Raw genomic sequence first — 14,203 nt, 5'->3', positions numbered from 1 at the left:
AGTGTATAGAATCATGGTTCAATTTTGCAAACACACAGTTAACTAATTCCCTCTTCATTGTCAACCCTAACGAAGATAGATATCCAAAGCTTGAAAAGCTACTTCCTGTCTTAAACTTTTGCTTTACCTACCTACGAAACAAACTCTAGTAAGCTACTCCATTCCTTATCCGCCTTCAACCCATCAACCTCCCAATCCCTCAAGCAAAGCGCCGCATCAAGGCCCTCCTTCTTTCCAGCCGGCCCAACATACATTCCACTAGGGAGTGGGCCAAACGTCGGTCTCCGCACAAATTCCGGCGTGCCCAGCGCTCCAAAGCGTGGCAAACTCATATGTGCCACGGATGAGCAACTAAAGTCCGTCAGCGGATTGAAACCGCCTGCGTACAAGAAGGTGGACTTGTCAGGTGTGCGGGAGATGAGCGTCGCATAGGAGCGGATTGCCAGAGGTGTTGTATGGACTGACACTGTTTGTCGGAGAAGAGAGGCGAGATGAGAGAGAGAGGAAGACGTTACGGTGGATAGAGGTAGACGGAGGTTTGCAGTGCGGACCATGTGGCCCATATATGCCGGAGAAAGGTTCATTGCGCGCCTGAGGTCTGCGGCGCGCGTTATTTGAGTTGTTCGGTCGTCTGAGTTGTGTTGCATATGAGAGGCCCGTACTTTCATCAGATGCTGCCAGCAAAATGCGGTTATTGCGTCGTTCACTGATACTGAAGTTATGCTTTCGACAAAGTCCTCGGGATGACTAGCAGCCTGGGCGTGGATCGATGTAATGGCCTCCGGGGAAAAGTGGACTAGGTACCACTTGAAACTGGCGAGGACTTCCCTATTCAGTGTAGGTGGGCGAGACTTGGTGAATACCGACATCTCCTGGGGGAGTGGACTATCCTGGGGAAGGAGAGGGATCAGGTCACGCCTGTCACAGTTGCCCAGGAGGAGGTCAGCATGAGGGATGGGGTTCGGGTGGTTGTCCATGAGTCGCGAGAGGATGTGGGCGATGTAAAATATGCCAGTTGCGTCGATGACATTGTGCTGTGCGGCAATGTCGAGGAAGAGGCCACCACGTAACAGTGATGCTTGGATCTCCAGGACAGGCGCGGTCTCGTCCGTATAGATATTCGGAAATGATGGGCGAGGAAGAGCTATCAGAGGGCCAGGTAGCATTGATGGCGGTGCTCGTGCGGCTTGAAAACTTGCATACATAGGGAGGCTATCGGATACGTCCTTGATGTGCAATATTTCCTGGACTTTCTCTCTCTCGGTGTCGCCATTGTCCGCATCGAAGCTTTCAACGGTGAATGACCCGGAGTTGCCGGGACTGGCGTCCTTGTGCACGACTTTGCCAGCAAGAAATGGAAACGCAGCGAGGAGGCGTTTTGTGGCGCATTGCAGAGACTCCAGAACCTCTTTCCGTTCTGAATCAGCGAGAGGGAAACAGAGCAGGACATGGGTGTAGCTTTTGAGAAGAGGAAGCTGGCCTAAGACGTCTTGGAGCGACATACTTGCTGGTGCTCTGGCTTTTCCCGCATTTCGAACGGTATTGTGAAGGCTCATATAATAAATAGCGGTCTACGAGTACGAGGTGAGGCACCACGATAATATGAAACAATACGATATACGTTGGCCATCCGCTTGGGGACATGAGGATTGGTGTCACTGGAACGTGCTGCAGGCCATCATAAAACTGCTACAACAGACTCATACATTGTGATGATAAGGAGGGCCGTGAAGCATTGCGTAAGCTCAAACCGCTGGTCTTATGGCCATGGCCATACACGCCAACTTGTCGGGGGCAGCAACCAGTCTGCAAGTTGCATCTTTCGTGGCTTGTCGATCAGGCATGGGCTGCGATAGTAGGGCGACTAGTAGTGCACGCGCCGCGAGAACCAGCCCACCTGCGACACAAACCCCGGCAATCATTTCCGGAAATTGGAAAAAGCAATTCCGAGCCTCCCTCCTGATGGAATGGGTCTGAGCTATTACATTGGCGCATTCTGAAGCTCGAGCGTCTGGGGGGACTGAGGGTATGCAAGTAATCCGGGCATCAGCACCTAACAGACTATCAAATCATGGTCGAAGGTCAATCTGGATGGAACGTCCGTGAGCATGGCTTTGACCACCACACAAGGTCCGAACGACAACTGGGATCAAGATCAGCAATGCATGTGTGGTGCTGCATGGTCAATCGGGTCCGCTGTCCAGTCGCCGCCACGGGCCGAGCATGATTCTCCCCACACAAACAACAATCAGCTCTCCACTCGCAAAGCCCTGCACAGTGAGGATCCTGTCACAGACCTGGAGGAAGCGGGTGCAAGCTTGGACTGCCGATCGTGAGCTCATACTGTCCGCCTGTCGTACTCCCATTATCCTTCTGTGCCTAATGTATTCACGTGTTCGGAATTTCTGATCGAATTGTGTTTGGCAGTGATGGAGTGTGACCGAGAAAAGGCACCGTCTCACAGCCTGGAAGCTCCCAAAGTCCCATGCATTGGGGCCATAAACCCTGGACGAGGGTCAATAAGTGGCACTTCGTGTTTGCTCGGGGGTCTTTTCCTGCTGTCCCACCAGTTGAAATCGCCAAAGAGGCGAAACTCCAAACATCAGACTCAATCACGGCTCCAAAGACCTCATTATACTTCCTTTGCTGCAGAAGATTGTCGATACGATTGCCAGGCCCGCTCCAGCAGATTATCACTTGAGAAAGAAATCCCCATCTGCTCCAATGGCCAGCGAGCGCGGCTTTCCCCGTTCCCACCAACTTTGGTGGCTGGCTGAGGGGCTCACCGAACGATTTGCTCTCAGCCTCGCAAAAATGAGCCAACAATCATACTTCGCCCCTCCCCCCACTAGTATTCCATGTCTCTGATCAATCAAAAGGAACCCTGCAATAATGCTGAGGGCCGGGGCGAGGGCCAGCTGCGATCTCAACAGCCCCGCTCACGGGCATCACTGGGGCGAGCATCGGATATCGGCCGCGACATTATCGCATTGCAGAACCTTTTGGAGCCACTATTCAGGAGCGTTGTCTCATACGCTAATGCCTAGCTCCCACTGATCCGAATCGTGGACCCAGCAGGAACCCGTCCCATGGACAAGATGCCGGTGTACTGTGGGCTGCCACTCAATGTGCGTCCTGCAGCATGCAACCCCCCCAACCACTATCACTTTTGCTGTCTGTCCCCTCAACTCGCGGTTCCAAGGGTTATGACACAACTCTGGGCTTCGATCCCAACCGGAAATCTCTTTCCTTTTTCCTTCCTGCGGAATGCTACTTCAGACAACCTGCGAGGATTGGCTGGGTTCTGCAAGGATGAGCAATCCTCTCCAAGCTTAACCGCAACAGTTCACCACCGTGGCTCTCGCTTCTTTCTTACTGCCAGCTGCCCCAAGTCAGAGAAAAGCAACGATTGGGGGAAAAGAAACCAAGAACTATTGCAGTCGTCCCCTAGTTGCGTTCACTTGAATCTTGGGTTTTAATAAGCACGAGGCAGGACGCGCACCTACCAGGGTCCTTTACATAAAGTTGGTGTAAGGAAACGAACCCTCCTCGCATCACGTTGCAGACACGTTTTGCTGCTCAACGTCGGTATGAAATCCGGAACAGCATCGTCAACCTCACCAAACGGTCACAGCTCTCGCCAACGTCCAGGGTCCGCTTGTGAAGAGTGTCGCCGACGGAAGGTTCGTTGCGACCGACAAAGACCGCAGTGTCAGGTGTGCTATGAAAGTGGTCTTGAATGCAAGATCAGCACGACAAGACTCCCTCGTGGGCCACGGAAGGGTCAGCTCCGCACTTTGAGAACCCGCATCGGTAGGTTACTGCTCGTGAAATCCTCCCAGACTTTAGCTGAGCGAGTAGCCGCCCTCGAACGCTGCCTGGCCGACCGGCATCCAGAAATTGATAGACAAGTGAATGCTTTCCTAGAGGGCACGGATCTAGAGTATGAGTCAGAGGAGGACGCCAATCGCGACCAGCCCCGATCTAGGGAGTGTACAGAATCACCCCAGTCGCCGGGTGTCCCGCGGTTGGGGCTCGTCACTGAGCTGATGCGGGCTGATCTGTAAGTCTCAAGGAGCCAATATGTGTTCGGGCGAGGCTGACGAACAGTGACCAACTATACTTCGATCGTGTTCATCCTTTTGCACCAATTCTCCAACGATGGCGATATCATATGTGGTCCAAGCAGCGAACTAAGAGCGAGGCACAGATGTGTCTCCAATATGCCATGTGGACGATTGCAGCCTCGCTATCGGCTCAGTTTCGCGCCCTACGCGACCCGCTATACCAGGAGACAAGACGGATATTGGATACATTGGACTCCCAAAATCCTGGTACGGATGCAAGTGCGGGCATTGAGCAGGCGCAGGCCTGGGTTCTTATTTGCATTTATGAATATATGCAGGTTTCGTTGCTGCAGGCATGGATGAGCGCTGGTAGATGCTGTCGCCTTGTGCTGGGAATGCGTCTGTACGAGTTGGACGATCCCAACAGCCCAGTGATGGTGGAAAAGGACCAGGAGACGAGTCTGATTGACTGGACGGGTCTAGAAGAGCGCCGGCGCACATTTTGGATGGCATACTCGCTCGATCGGTTCATAAGTTTCCACAACAGCTTACCATTCACCCTCAATGAGCATTTGGTACGATATCCTGCAGAGTCACAATCGCGAAAGCTAACGAAGGCAGATTGCCACCCGACTCCCGGGGCCTGAAGAAGAATTTCAAGCCGGACAGCCTGTTGTAACGCAATATCTTCCCGAAGTTATTGCCAAAGCCAGCAACGACTCTGTCTACCCCATCTCCTCATTCAGCGAGTGCGTCGTCCTCGCCACAATCTGCGGCAGGGCCCTGGCACATAGGCAAGAGGTAGCTGTAGAGCAGCTCAGCATCAGTGATGGTGCCGTCTTTGAGGGCTTCTGGACACGCCATCAATGGCTACATGAGATGTTGAGCTGTCGCATCCAGATGCTCTCAGTCTCCCCACAGGTTGATCCGATGTTGATGTTCGCTCGTATCGTTGCCCAAGCCATGGTCCTGTTCTTGCATAGCGTGCTGGAATCTATTACCTGGAAGACAGGTGACCAGCTCTTGGGAATCATTGAGTATGAGAGATTGTCCGTCATGGCTGCGCATGAGGTAGTCAATCTGGTCAAGTTGCAGGGACAGCTTGGTTACTTTAAAGTAAGCCCCGATGTTCTCCCCCCTATAGTTGGATGTGCCGGCTAAAAAGTTAGGTCCACCCATTAACTCCGATCCCGTTAATGATGTGCACTGAATTCTTTGCCGGGCATGGCTACCTTGATGGAGGCTTCGATGAGATGCTGCAGGAGGTACTGGCATGTCTTGGAGACCTTGATCGAGTGAAAAATGCGCCACATAGCCCCCGAGGGTCATTGTGTGTGTAGGTGCTTTGAACGAAGGGATATCTAATTAAGCGCCAACGGTGCATGTTTGACAAGGGCCATTTCTGCCACATAACTCATATATCGACGTTTATATCGGATTGTATAAGAATTGGTAGCATGCTGGAGGGGCTACCAAGGAAGCATCATCTTTAAGAGAGATAATCAACTCATACTCTGCACAGAAGATACTGCTGCTATTGCTTTTACCCCATGGCTATATATATGTTAGCATACCTCCCAATCTTAGAGCTCTCCCAAGATGGTTGGTCAAGCGATAACTGGAATAAGCTGTCATAATCGTCAAATCAATACTCCGGGCATTTGACAAGATACCCCAGCTCATGCTGGTAAAAGGGATAAAACAAAGCAACGTATACCACGGGCATTGCTTCGCTAACTTGACAATTTCTTTTCCCGATACTATCTGACCTCACGCTGTTGATTTGGGTTGTATAAACCTAGTCGTTATTATGCACCAGGTGAGCGCGTGGTGGAACAGGATGGTTGGACAGCCCGAAAAGATATGCCGATGTGGCGCGAAGAGAAAACAAAAACTCCGGGTGGACAAAGTCCAGGACATAGTGCTAATGCTAAGGGTTGTTAGCAAAAACTTATATTATTAAGTGCAGGTCTGCAATACGTCCAGGCCGTTAGCAAAGGGTTCCTTGGATCACTGATGGGTGGGTTTATAGGAGAACGGCAGAAGGTTCCACTGTTTCGAAGGCAGTTGTGGAACGCTGATGGGAATGTCCATAGCTGATACCCCCCTGTTTATATAGGGCTCCGTATAGGAAGTAGCGCTTAAAGCAAACAAGCAGGCGGCCTGGACTTCTGATAATATATCAATGTCAATCCGCCAACATGAAGCTCGACGCCATTCTGAAGGAGCCAACGGCCTTGCTCGTACGCTGTCCGCGATTGCTATGCCGACAGCAAATCGAAATCCCCCTGCAATTCCATTGGAAGGGGGCGCCACTAAGCCGGGCACCACCAACGTTAATGACCGAGGCCCTGCAGAAGAAAAAGGCAACGTCGTTCTCGTGTTCGGCTGCCAATGGCTTACCTTCACGGCAACCAACTTTCGACAACTTCGAGCCGCAGTGCTTGATAACCCAGAACATCATTGGATGCTCGACGAGCTATGTGAATTGGCGAGCTACTATCAGGCCGCTGCGGAAGAGAAATATCTGCCATCGTTGCAGAAGATTCGCGGGAAGGAGGAGCTCCAAGAATTAGAGAGATGGTTTCGATGCGATGACTTGTCCACGGCGAAGTTTCCATTGAGCTACACGCAACTGGCGCCGTTGCTAATGATGACGCATTTTGTGCAATATGTGGAGTATTCGAAGCTGACGAGGCCATCTCGGCGGCAAAAGGAGTCTGGTTCAAGGCTGAACCCTGTAGCTGAGATCGTTGGCTTTTGTATCGGATTTCTCAGTGGGATTGTCGTTTCTGCAGCTAAGACAGGGAACCTGAAGGAATTGGGCTCCGTTGCGATGCGTTTAGCCATGCTTTTGGGTGCATTGGGGGAGGCACAAGAAGCGGAAGAGGAGTATACGTCTTTAGCTGCCGGGTGGAAGAGGCCAGAATTAGAAGGAGAGTTAGGCGGACTTCTTGAGGAATATCCTGGCGTATGGATCAGTCTCCGGCCCTTTCCAAAATGAGGCTGACCGGACAGTCATATATAACAGTACACTACGACGAGAATCGGGCCACCATCATGACACCGCGGCGGAATGTTGCGGCCTTGCAACGGGCTATGCAGTCTGCTGGGTTCTCTGCGAACCCGGTTGACTTCAACGGTCGATATCACTGGCTGGGCCATGAGAAGAATTTGGCACCATTATTTGCACTCTGCGATTCTCATCCAGGATTACAGCTTCCCGATGCATCGGATTTGATCCTTCCTGCTCGGGCCAATACAACTGCAGAGCCCGTTCGCTCAGGGCCTCTTCACCAGCTTGTCCTGCGCACTGTTCTGGCCCAGCCCTGTTTTTGGCACAAGACATTCGCTGCTGTATATGAACGTCATCTTTCCAATTCCAACTCTATAGTCGTCGAGTTCGGCCCAGAGCGATGTATCCCGCCTACCTTCCTCCGCCGCCTCCCACAACGAGTGATCCACTTCGCCGATGTAGAAATTCCCGCTACCATCAGCCGTGACCACGAATTGGCCAGTCGTCCCCCAGCGGATACCGACATTGCTATTGTGGGCATTGCCTGTCGTGTCGCTGGCGCAGACGACCTGTCCGAGTTCTGGGATTTGTTGTGTTCAGGCCAATCACAACACCGCGAGATGCCTCGAGAGCGCTATGCGAATTATGAGACTCCATGGCGTCCTGATGCGACTCAGCGGACATGGTTCGGAAACTTTGTGCGTGACATCGACGCATTTGACCACAAGTTCTTCAAGAAATCGCCGCGTGAGGCGATGTCGCAAGACCCCCAACAGCGGCTCATTCTTCAAGTTGCGTACCAGGCCCTTGAGTCAGCAGGCTACTTTTCTCGCCCTGATAGGACCAAAGACATCGGCTGTTATATTGCATCATGCACAGTTGATTATGAGCACAATGTGAACTGTCACCCTGCTTCTGCCTATGCAGCGACGGGACTGTTACGCAGTTTTCTAGCCGGGAAATTGTCCCACTATTTCGGATGGCGCGGTCCGTCGCTCTGTGTTGACACGGCCTGTTCTGGATCGACTGTAGCATTACATCATGCCTGCAGGGCGATTTTGAGCGGCGATTGCAGGGCAGCGCTGGTTGGTGGTGCCAATGCTATTACCAGCCCATTATCTTATGATAATCTTGCAGGTGCTTCGTTCCTCTCACCCACAGGACCATGCAAGCCGTTTGACATCAAGGCTGACGGCTACTGCCGCGGTGAAGGGTTTGCAGCCATTTATATCAAGAGGCTATCGGATGCACTTGAGCAGGGAGACCAGGTCTTTGCTACAATTGCTGGTACGGCCGTTGAACAGAATAGCAACTGTACACCTATCGTGGTGCCGGACACGCCCTCGTTGGCGCACCTGTTCAGTAAGGTAATTCGCCGTGCAAATCTCCACCCGAGGGACATCACTGTCGTCGAGGCCCATGGCACAGGCACTCAGGCTGGTGACCCAGCGGAATATCAAAGTGTACGAGATGTTCTTGGTGGGCCGAGGAGAGCAGGGAAACTTGCCCTAGGGTCTGTGAAAGGTCTAGTCGGACATACAGAGGGTGTGTCAGGGATGGTTTCCCTATGCAAGGTTGTATTAATGATACAAAACGGATATATACCCCCACAGCCTGGTTTCCACGCCCTGAATCAGCATATCAAAAATATGCCAGATGACCATTTGGAAATAAACACCAGTGCCAAACCCTGGGAGTCGGGATTTCGCGCAGCACTCATCAACAACTATGGCGCTTGTGGGTCGAATGCATCATTGATTATCACACAGGCACCGCAGAGCGGTCCAGAAACAGGAGGGATCCATTTGGAGGGTACATCATTGCCGTTACGTCTGTGCGCAGTGGATAAGTCCCGATTGCAGGTCTATGCGGCACGTTTGCGCAAACACCTTTCGTCTATCCCGGGGAAGCAGAAGACCCTGGCAAATCTCGCTTTCAACATTACCAAGCAGTCAAACCCTGGTTTGGAGTACCAGTTCATATTCAAAGCACAATCGCTTCTGGAACTTGACACTATGCTCACCAGGTTAGAAAAGGGAGAAGACCAATATCTAGTGCGAGCAAGGAAGTCCTCGCGCCCCGTGATACTCTGCTTTGGTGGACAGGTAGGGAGAGCTGTTGGACTTAATCGCAGCTTATTTGACTCCTTGCCACTGCTCAGGCATCATCTCAATTTGTGTGACAATACTCTAAAAGAAGCTGGTCAGGAAAGCATCTACCCGGGTATATTCTCAACTTCACCCATTTCAAATACTGTGAGCCTCCAGACACAACTGTTTGCCCTACAGTACGCTTGTGCGCAGAGTTGGAAGGATTCCGGCTTGGATGTCACCGCGGTTATCGGCCACAGCTTTGGAGAGCTAACAGCGTGGTGTATATCTGGTGTGCTTTCTCTACCAGACGCGTTAACAGTTGTCGTGCGTCGCGCTGCACTAATTCATGATAGCTGGGGCCCAGACGCGGGTGCCATGCTAGCTGTTGAAGGGGATAAGGATCATTTGGATAGCTACCTAGAAGGGTCACCGGTGACAGTAGCCTGCTTTAATGGTCCACAAAGCTTTACCATCTCAGGGCCTACCTCGGGAATTGATCTCCTTCAAAGTCATCTAGAAAGAGACTTGGCTTTCCGAATAAAACGCCTTGATGTCACGAATGCTTTTCACTCCAGTCTGGTGGACCCATTGCTTCCGGCTCTGAGAAGGGTAACTGACGGTCTGTCTCTCAGCCATCCGACCATTCCAATAGAGCGGGCTACCATCCTCCAAGGCGAGCCGATTTCATCTTCCACAATCGTAGCAGACCACCTCCGCCAGCCTGTTTATTTCCAACATGCCGTACAACGTCTCGCTGCTCGCCACGGTCCGTCTGCTTGGCTTGAGGTGGGTTTTAACTCCACAATAACATCGATAGTACGAAAAGCATTGGACTCCAACACATCGGGCCATACGTTCCATGGAGCGAATATCACATCCACATTTCCAATGAAGGGTCTTACGGATGTCACCATAGGACTTTGGAATGATCAGATCCCCTGCGCATTCTGGGGCTATCATAGCAGCCAAACCAGGGAGTATACTCCGATCTTGTTACCACCATACCAATTCGAAAAATCGCGGCATTGGATGGAAAACAAGCCACTTACGGTGCGGAATATCCATACACTAGATGGAAAAACAGTGAAGAAGGAAGAGCCTCTATTCACCTTCAGTGGATACGAAGACTCTGCCCATCAAGTTGCAAAATACCTTATTCATACCGATAATCCCCGGTATGTGGCGGCTGTGTCAGGGCATGTGGCCGCCAGAACGGCGCCCATTGCACCCGCATCTGTACTACTCGATTACGCTGTCGAAGTACTAAGAGGTCATTCGGACAGTCGTGGCAAAATTCCTCGCGTTTTTGACGTATATAGCGATTCGCCACTGCTGTTGGATTCGGGCCGTGAAGTTTGGATCGAGTTGGCTACTGAGACGAATAGTAGGGACACCTGGGAATTGAAGTTCCGTAGTCAAGACAGGCAGACCGGATCTTCATCTCGGGTTCTTCATTGCACCGCGCGAATTTCTATGCATGCTGCTGATGATGCGATTCTAAAAGCAGAATTCGCAAGGTACGCAAGGTTGCTTAGCCATGTCCGGTGCCTTGATCTTCTTTCAGATCCAGAAGTTGATGATATACTCCAAGGACGCAATGTATATCGTTCATTTGCGGAAATAGTGGAGTATTCTGAACCGTACCGAGGCGTTCAAAAACTAGTTGGCAAGGGAAACGAGAGTGCCGGCCGGGTTGTCAAGTCGTTCTCCGGAGAAACCTGGGCGGACGCGTTTTTGTGTGACGCTTTTAGCCAATGTGGTGGTTTCTGGGTAAACTGCATGACTGATAAGCTTGATGAGGAAATTTACATTGCCAGTGGGATCGAGCAGTGGATGCGCTCGCCCATGTATGCAGATATCAAGACTCCTAGACCCAATGTATGGCATGTCTGGGCCCACCACCAACGATCGGAAAGTTGTTATACAAGTGATGTCTTTGTATTCACGCCCGATGGAGACCTTGTCGAAATGTTCTTGGGGCTGAGATATTCGCGAATAGCAAAATCTCTCTTTATCCGGATACTTGGTGGTTCGGTACGGCAAACTGAAAATAAATCAGAGGGGATAATCAAAAAGGACAAGCCCTCGACGAAAGATCTGGTCAGCCGAGTCAGGGATGTTGTTGCGGAATTTTGCGCGATGAACCCCAGCGAAGTCCAGGACAATAGTCATTTAGCAGATGCCGGTGTTGACTCGCTAATGGCGATGGAACTCGCTCGTGAGTTGGAAGCTGCGTTCAATTGCAGCTTGGCCGTGGAGGCACTCATTGACGCAGAAACGTTCAAAGATCTTGTGCAAGCGGTGCAATCTGCCCTGGGAGAGACGCAATACGATGCCAGTATATCTAGTAACACCATTACAAACAGCTCCGAGGTCGTAACCACCGAAAGGTTGATGACCCCTAGCGAGTCAGCTACCAGCATTTCCGACACAATGGACTTGAGTTTGCCTTATAGTGATGTACTTTGCGCCTTTCGCGAGACCAAAGCACTGACAGACGAATTCCTCGCCAAAAATAAATGCAGTGGCCGTCTTCTTGATTTCACTCCGCTGTTGGTCAAATTGTGCTTGGTGTTGACACTGGAGGCGTTCGAGGAACTTGGGACTGATATTCGTTCTGCCCGTGCAGGAGACACTTTCTCGCGTATTGCTTTCGATGCGCAGCATGAGTCACTCGTCGACTACCTTTATCATCGCTTGGCAGAAGCGAATTTAGTTAGTCTCGACGGTATGGCGGTCATCCGCACCAACACTCCGGCGCCACTCGAGTCCGGCAGTGCGCTTCTCAGCAAGATTGAGTCCAAATACCCCGAGTATGCTGGTGCCAGTAAGCTTGCCTTCTACACCGGGAGCAGGCTGGCCTCCGTACTCCGTGGAGAGCAGGACGGGCTACAGCTTATTTTCGGTACACCTGAAGGCCAACAGCTTGTATCATGGATGTACGGTGATGAGCCGCACAATGTGGCAGGATATAAATTGATGGGCGAAATTATCAGGCGACTTGTTGAGAGATTGTCGCCGTCCGCAAGAAAAGAAAGGGCGCCCTTGAAGATTCTCGAAATGGGAGCAGGCACAGGAGGTGGGACAAAATGGTTCCTTCCGTTGCTGTCGTCGCTCGCAGTGCCAGTTGAGTACACCTTCAGTGACATATCGCCAGCATTCCTCGCTCAGGCGCGACGGAAGTTCCGAGATTATTCGTTTGTCAAGTATTGTGTTCATGACATCGAAAAAGCGCCAGCAGAGGAATTACAAGGGGCGTATCATATTATTATTGCAAGCAACGCAGTGCATGCTACATCGAATTTGCGGGTGTCGACTAGCAATATGCGTCAGGCATTGCGGTCAGACGGCGTGTTAATGATGCTAGAAATGACCAAACCCGTTTTCGCGATAGATCTAGTGTTTGGGTTATTCCGTGGTTGGTGGGTATTCAATGACGGGCGGACCCACGCGATTACGAGCGAGCAACGGTGGAAGAGTGACCTCCATGCGGCGGGATACGGATATGTCGATTGGACAGACGGTAAGTCGGATGAGGTGGGTGTTCAGCGTGTGATATTTGCTACTGCAAGAGAGCAGCCAGACCATCTTTCGGAGGCCTCCCCTGGGCGTACGGAAAGGTTGCACGCTATCGAGAGGTATATTTATGAAAGCACCGCAGGGTTCACAGCACCGAGGTTATCAGCTTCGTTTGCACCTCCAGTTAAGCGGACATCCGTTCTGATTACCGGAGCTACGGGCAGTCTTGGAAGCCATCTTGTCGCGCATCTCACAAAGCTTCCTAACGTACATTCAGTTATATGCTTAAATCGGGAAGACCAAATGGATCCGCAGGGGAGGCAAGCAGAATCATTCGCTTTCAGAGGGATATCTCTTACCTCAACGGAGAAGACGAAGTTAGTTGTCATGCAGAGTGACACGACAAAGGCGCGGCTGGGGCTTTCAATCGAGCAGTGGGCGTATCTGCAGGAAAAGGTCACTCATGTGATCCATAACGCCTGGCCGATGAATGGCATGAAACCGCTTGCTAGCTTCGAAGGACAGTTCTGTGTGCTGCGAAATTTGATCGATTTGGCCAGAGACATCGGGGCTATTCAGTCTACCCCTGTCCGTTTCCACTTCATTTCCTCAATTGGGACCGTGAACGGGGGCGGCGCGCTCGAAAAGCACACGGAGATAGAGAAAGTCATGAGCAATGGATACAACGAGGCCAAGTTTGTCTGCGAACGAGTGGTCCAGGAGATGCTGCAGAAATTCCCAGCGATAGTCCAGGCAACCATTGTGCGCCCAGGGCAAATTGCTGGTTCAACAGGAACAGGACACTGGAATACTTCCGAGCACTTCCCCGCCATAGTGAAGTCTTCGCAAAGCGTTGGGGCGTTCCCTGCTCTACAGGGCCGGATGGGCTGGACACCGGTGAATATTACCGCAAGTATCATAGCGGATCTATTGCTGGATGAAGACATGCCTGCCGAAATTTATCACGTTGATAACCCTCTTGGCCAGGAATGGGCGAGTGTGGTGGATGTGTTGGCTAACGAACTAGGCGTCACCAAGGTCCCGTTCAAGGACTGGATCGAACGAGTCAGAAAATACGGGAGCAGTAAAGAGAATCCAGCAGGCGTCATGGCAGACTGGTTAGAGGAAAACTTCGAGCGAATGTCATGCCGTGGGCCGTTGGATACATGCGTGGCGAGAAAACATTCCCGGACATTGCGAGAGATGGAGAAGGAAGAAGTAGTGGGCGCAGAGCAAGTGCGGAAGTTTGTGTGCAGCTGGAAGGAGCGTGGGTTTCTCTCCTGATTCTAGATAGATTGTTATTGTTCCAACTTGCAAAATCTTCCCAATTTCCTCGGTAGTCGGCAACACCTTCCATTGTTTTCACGACAATTGTATGCGTGGTGAGCTTGTTAGTTGGAAAGAAAGTGATGGGGGGAGTGAGTGAAAGCAAGAAGCGTGCAGTCACCTGCTCATTCTCTCAGTCAGGAAGTGAGGACTCACCCATTGACTGATCTTGTTAGTGCAAT

At 51.5% G+C, this 14,203-nt stretch overlaps 3 protein-coding genes across 3 annotated transcripts; 2 read left to right on the top strand and 1 right to left on the bottom strand.

The window, feature by feature from the left end:
• Positions 1–131: 131 nt before the first annotated feature.
• Positions 132–1,502, bottom strand: ASPVEDRAFT_127449 (uncharacterized protein; the record flags this gene model as incomplete). Its single annotated transcript, XM_040806458.1, has 1 exon — positions 132–1,502. One exon carries the CDS (start codon positions 1,500–1,502, stop codon positions 132–134), a length of 1,371 nt encoding a protein of 456 aa, XP_040666657.1.
• Positions 1,503–3,590: 2,088 nt separating this feature from the next.
• ASPVEDRAFT_128228 (Zn(II)2Cys6 transcription factor) lies at positions 3,591–5,228 on the top strand (the record flags this gene model as incomplete). Its single annotated transcript, XM_040806526.1, has 3 exons — positions 3,591–4,063; positions 4,111–4,642; positions 4,689–5,228. 3 exons carry the CDS (start codon positions 3,591–3,593, stop codon positions 5,226–5,228), a joined length of 1,545 nt encoding a protein of 514 aa, XP_040666656.1.
• A 1,102-nt stretch (positions 5,229–6,330) lies between these two features.
• Positions 6,331–13,979, top strand: ASPVEDRAFT_126971 (uncharacterized protein; the record flags this gene model as incomplete). Its single annotated transcript, XM_040806409.1, has 3 exons — positions 6,331–7,038; positions 7,086–10,226; positions 10,275–13,979. The coding sequence occupies 3 exons, from the start codon at positions 6,331–6,333 to the stop codon at positions 13,977–13,979; spliced, it is 7,554 nt and encodes a 2,517-aa protein (XP_040666655.1).
• Between the last annotated feature and the right edge of the window lie 224 nt (positions 13,980–14,203).

This window comes from Aspergillus versicolor, assembly GCF_001890125.1.
Source record: "Aspergillus versicolor CBS 583.65 unplaced genomic scaffold ASPVEscaffold_3, whole genome shotgun sequence".
Classification (NCBI taxonomy): domain Eukaryota; kingdom Fungi; phylum Ascomycota; class Eurotiomycetes; order Eurotiales; family Aspergillaceae; genus Aspergillus; species Aspergillus versicolor.
This window is presented reverse-complemented; position numbering and strand designations above follow the sequence as displayed.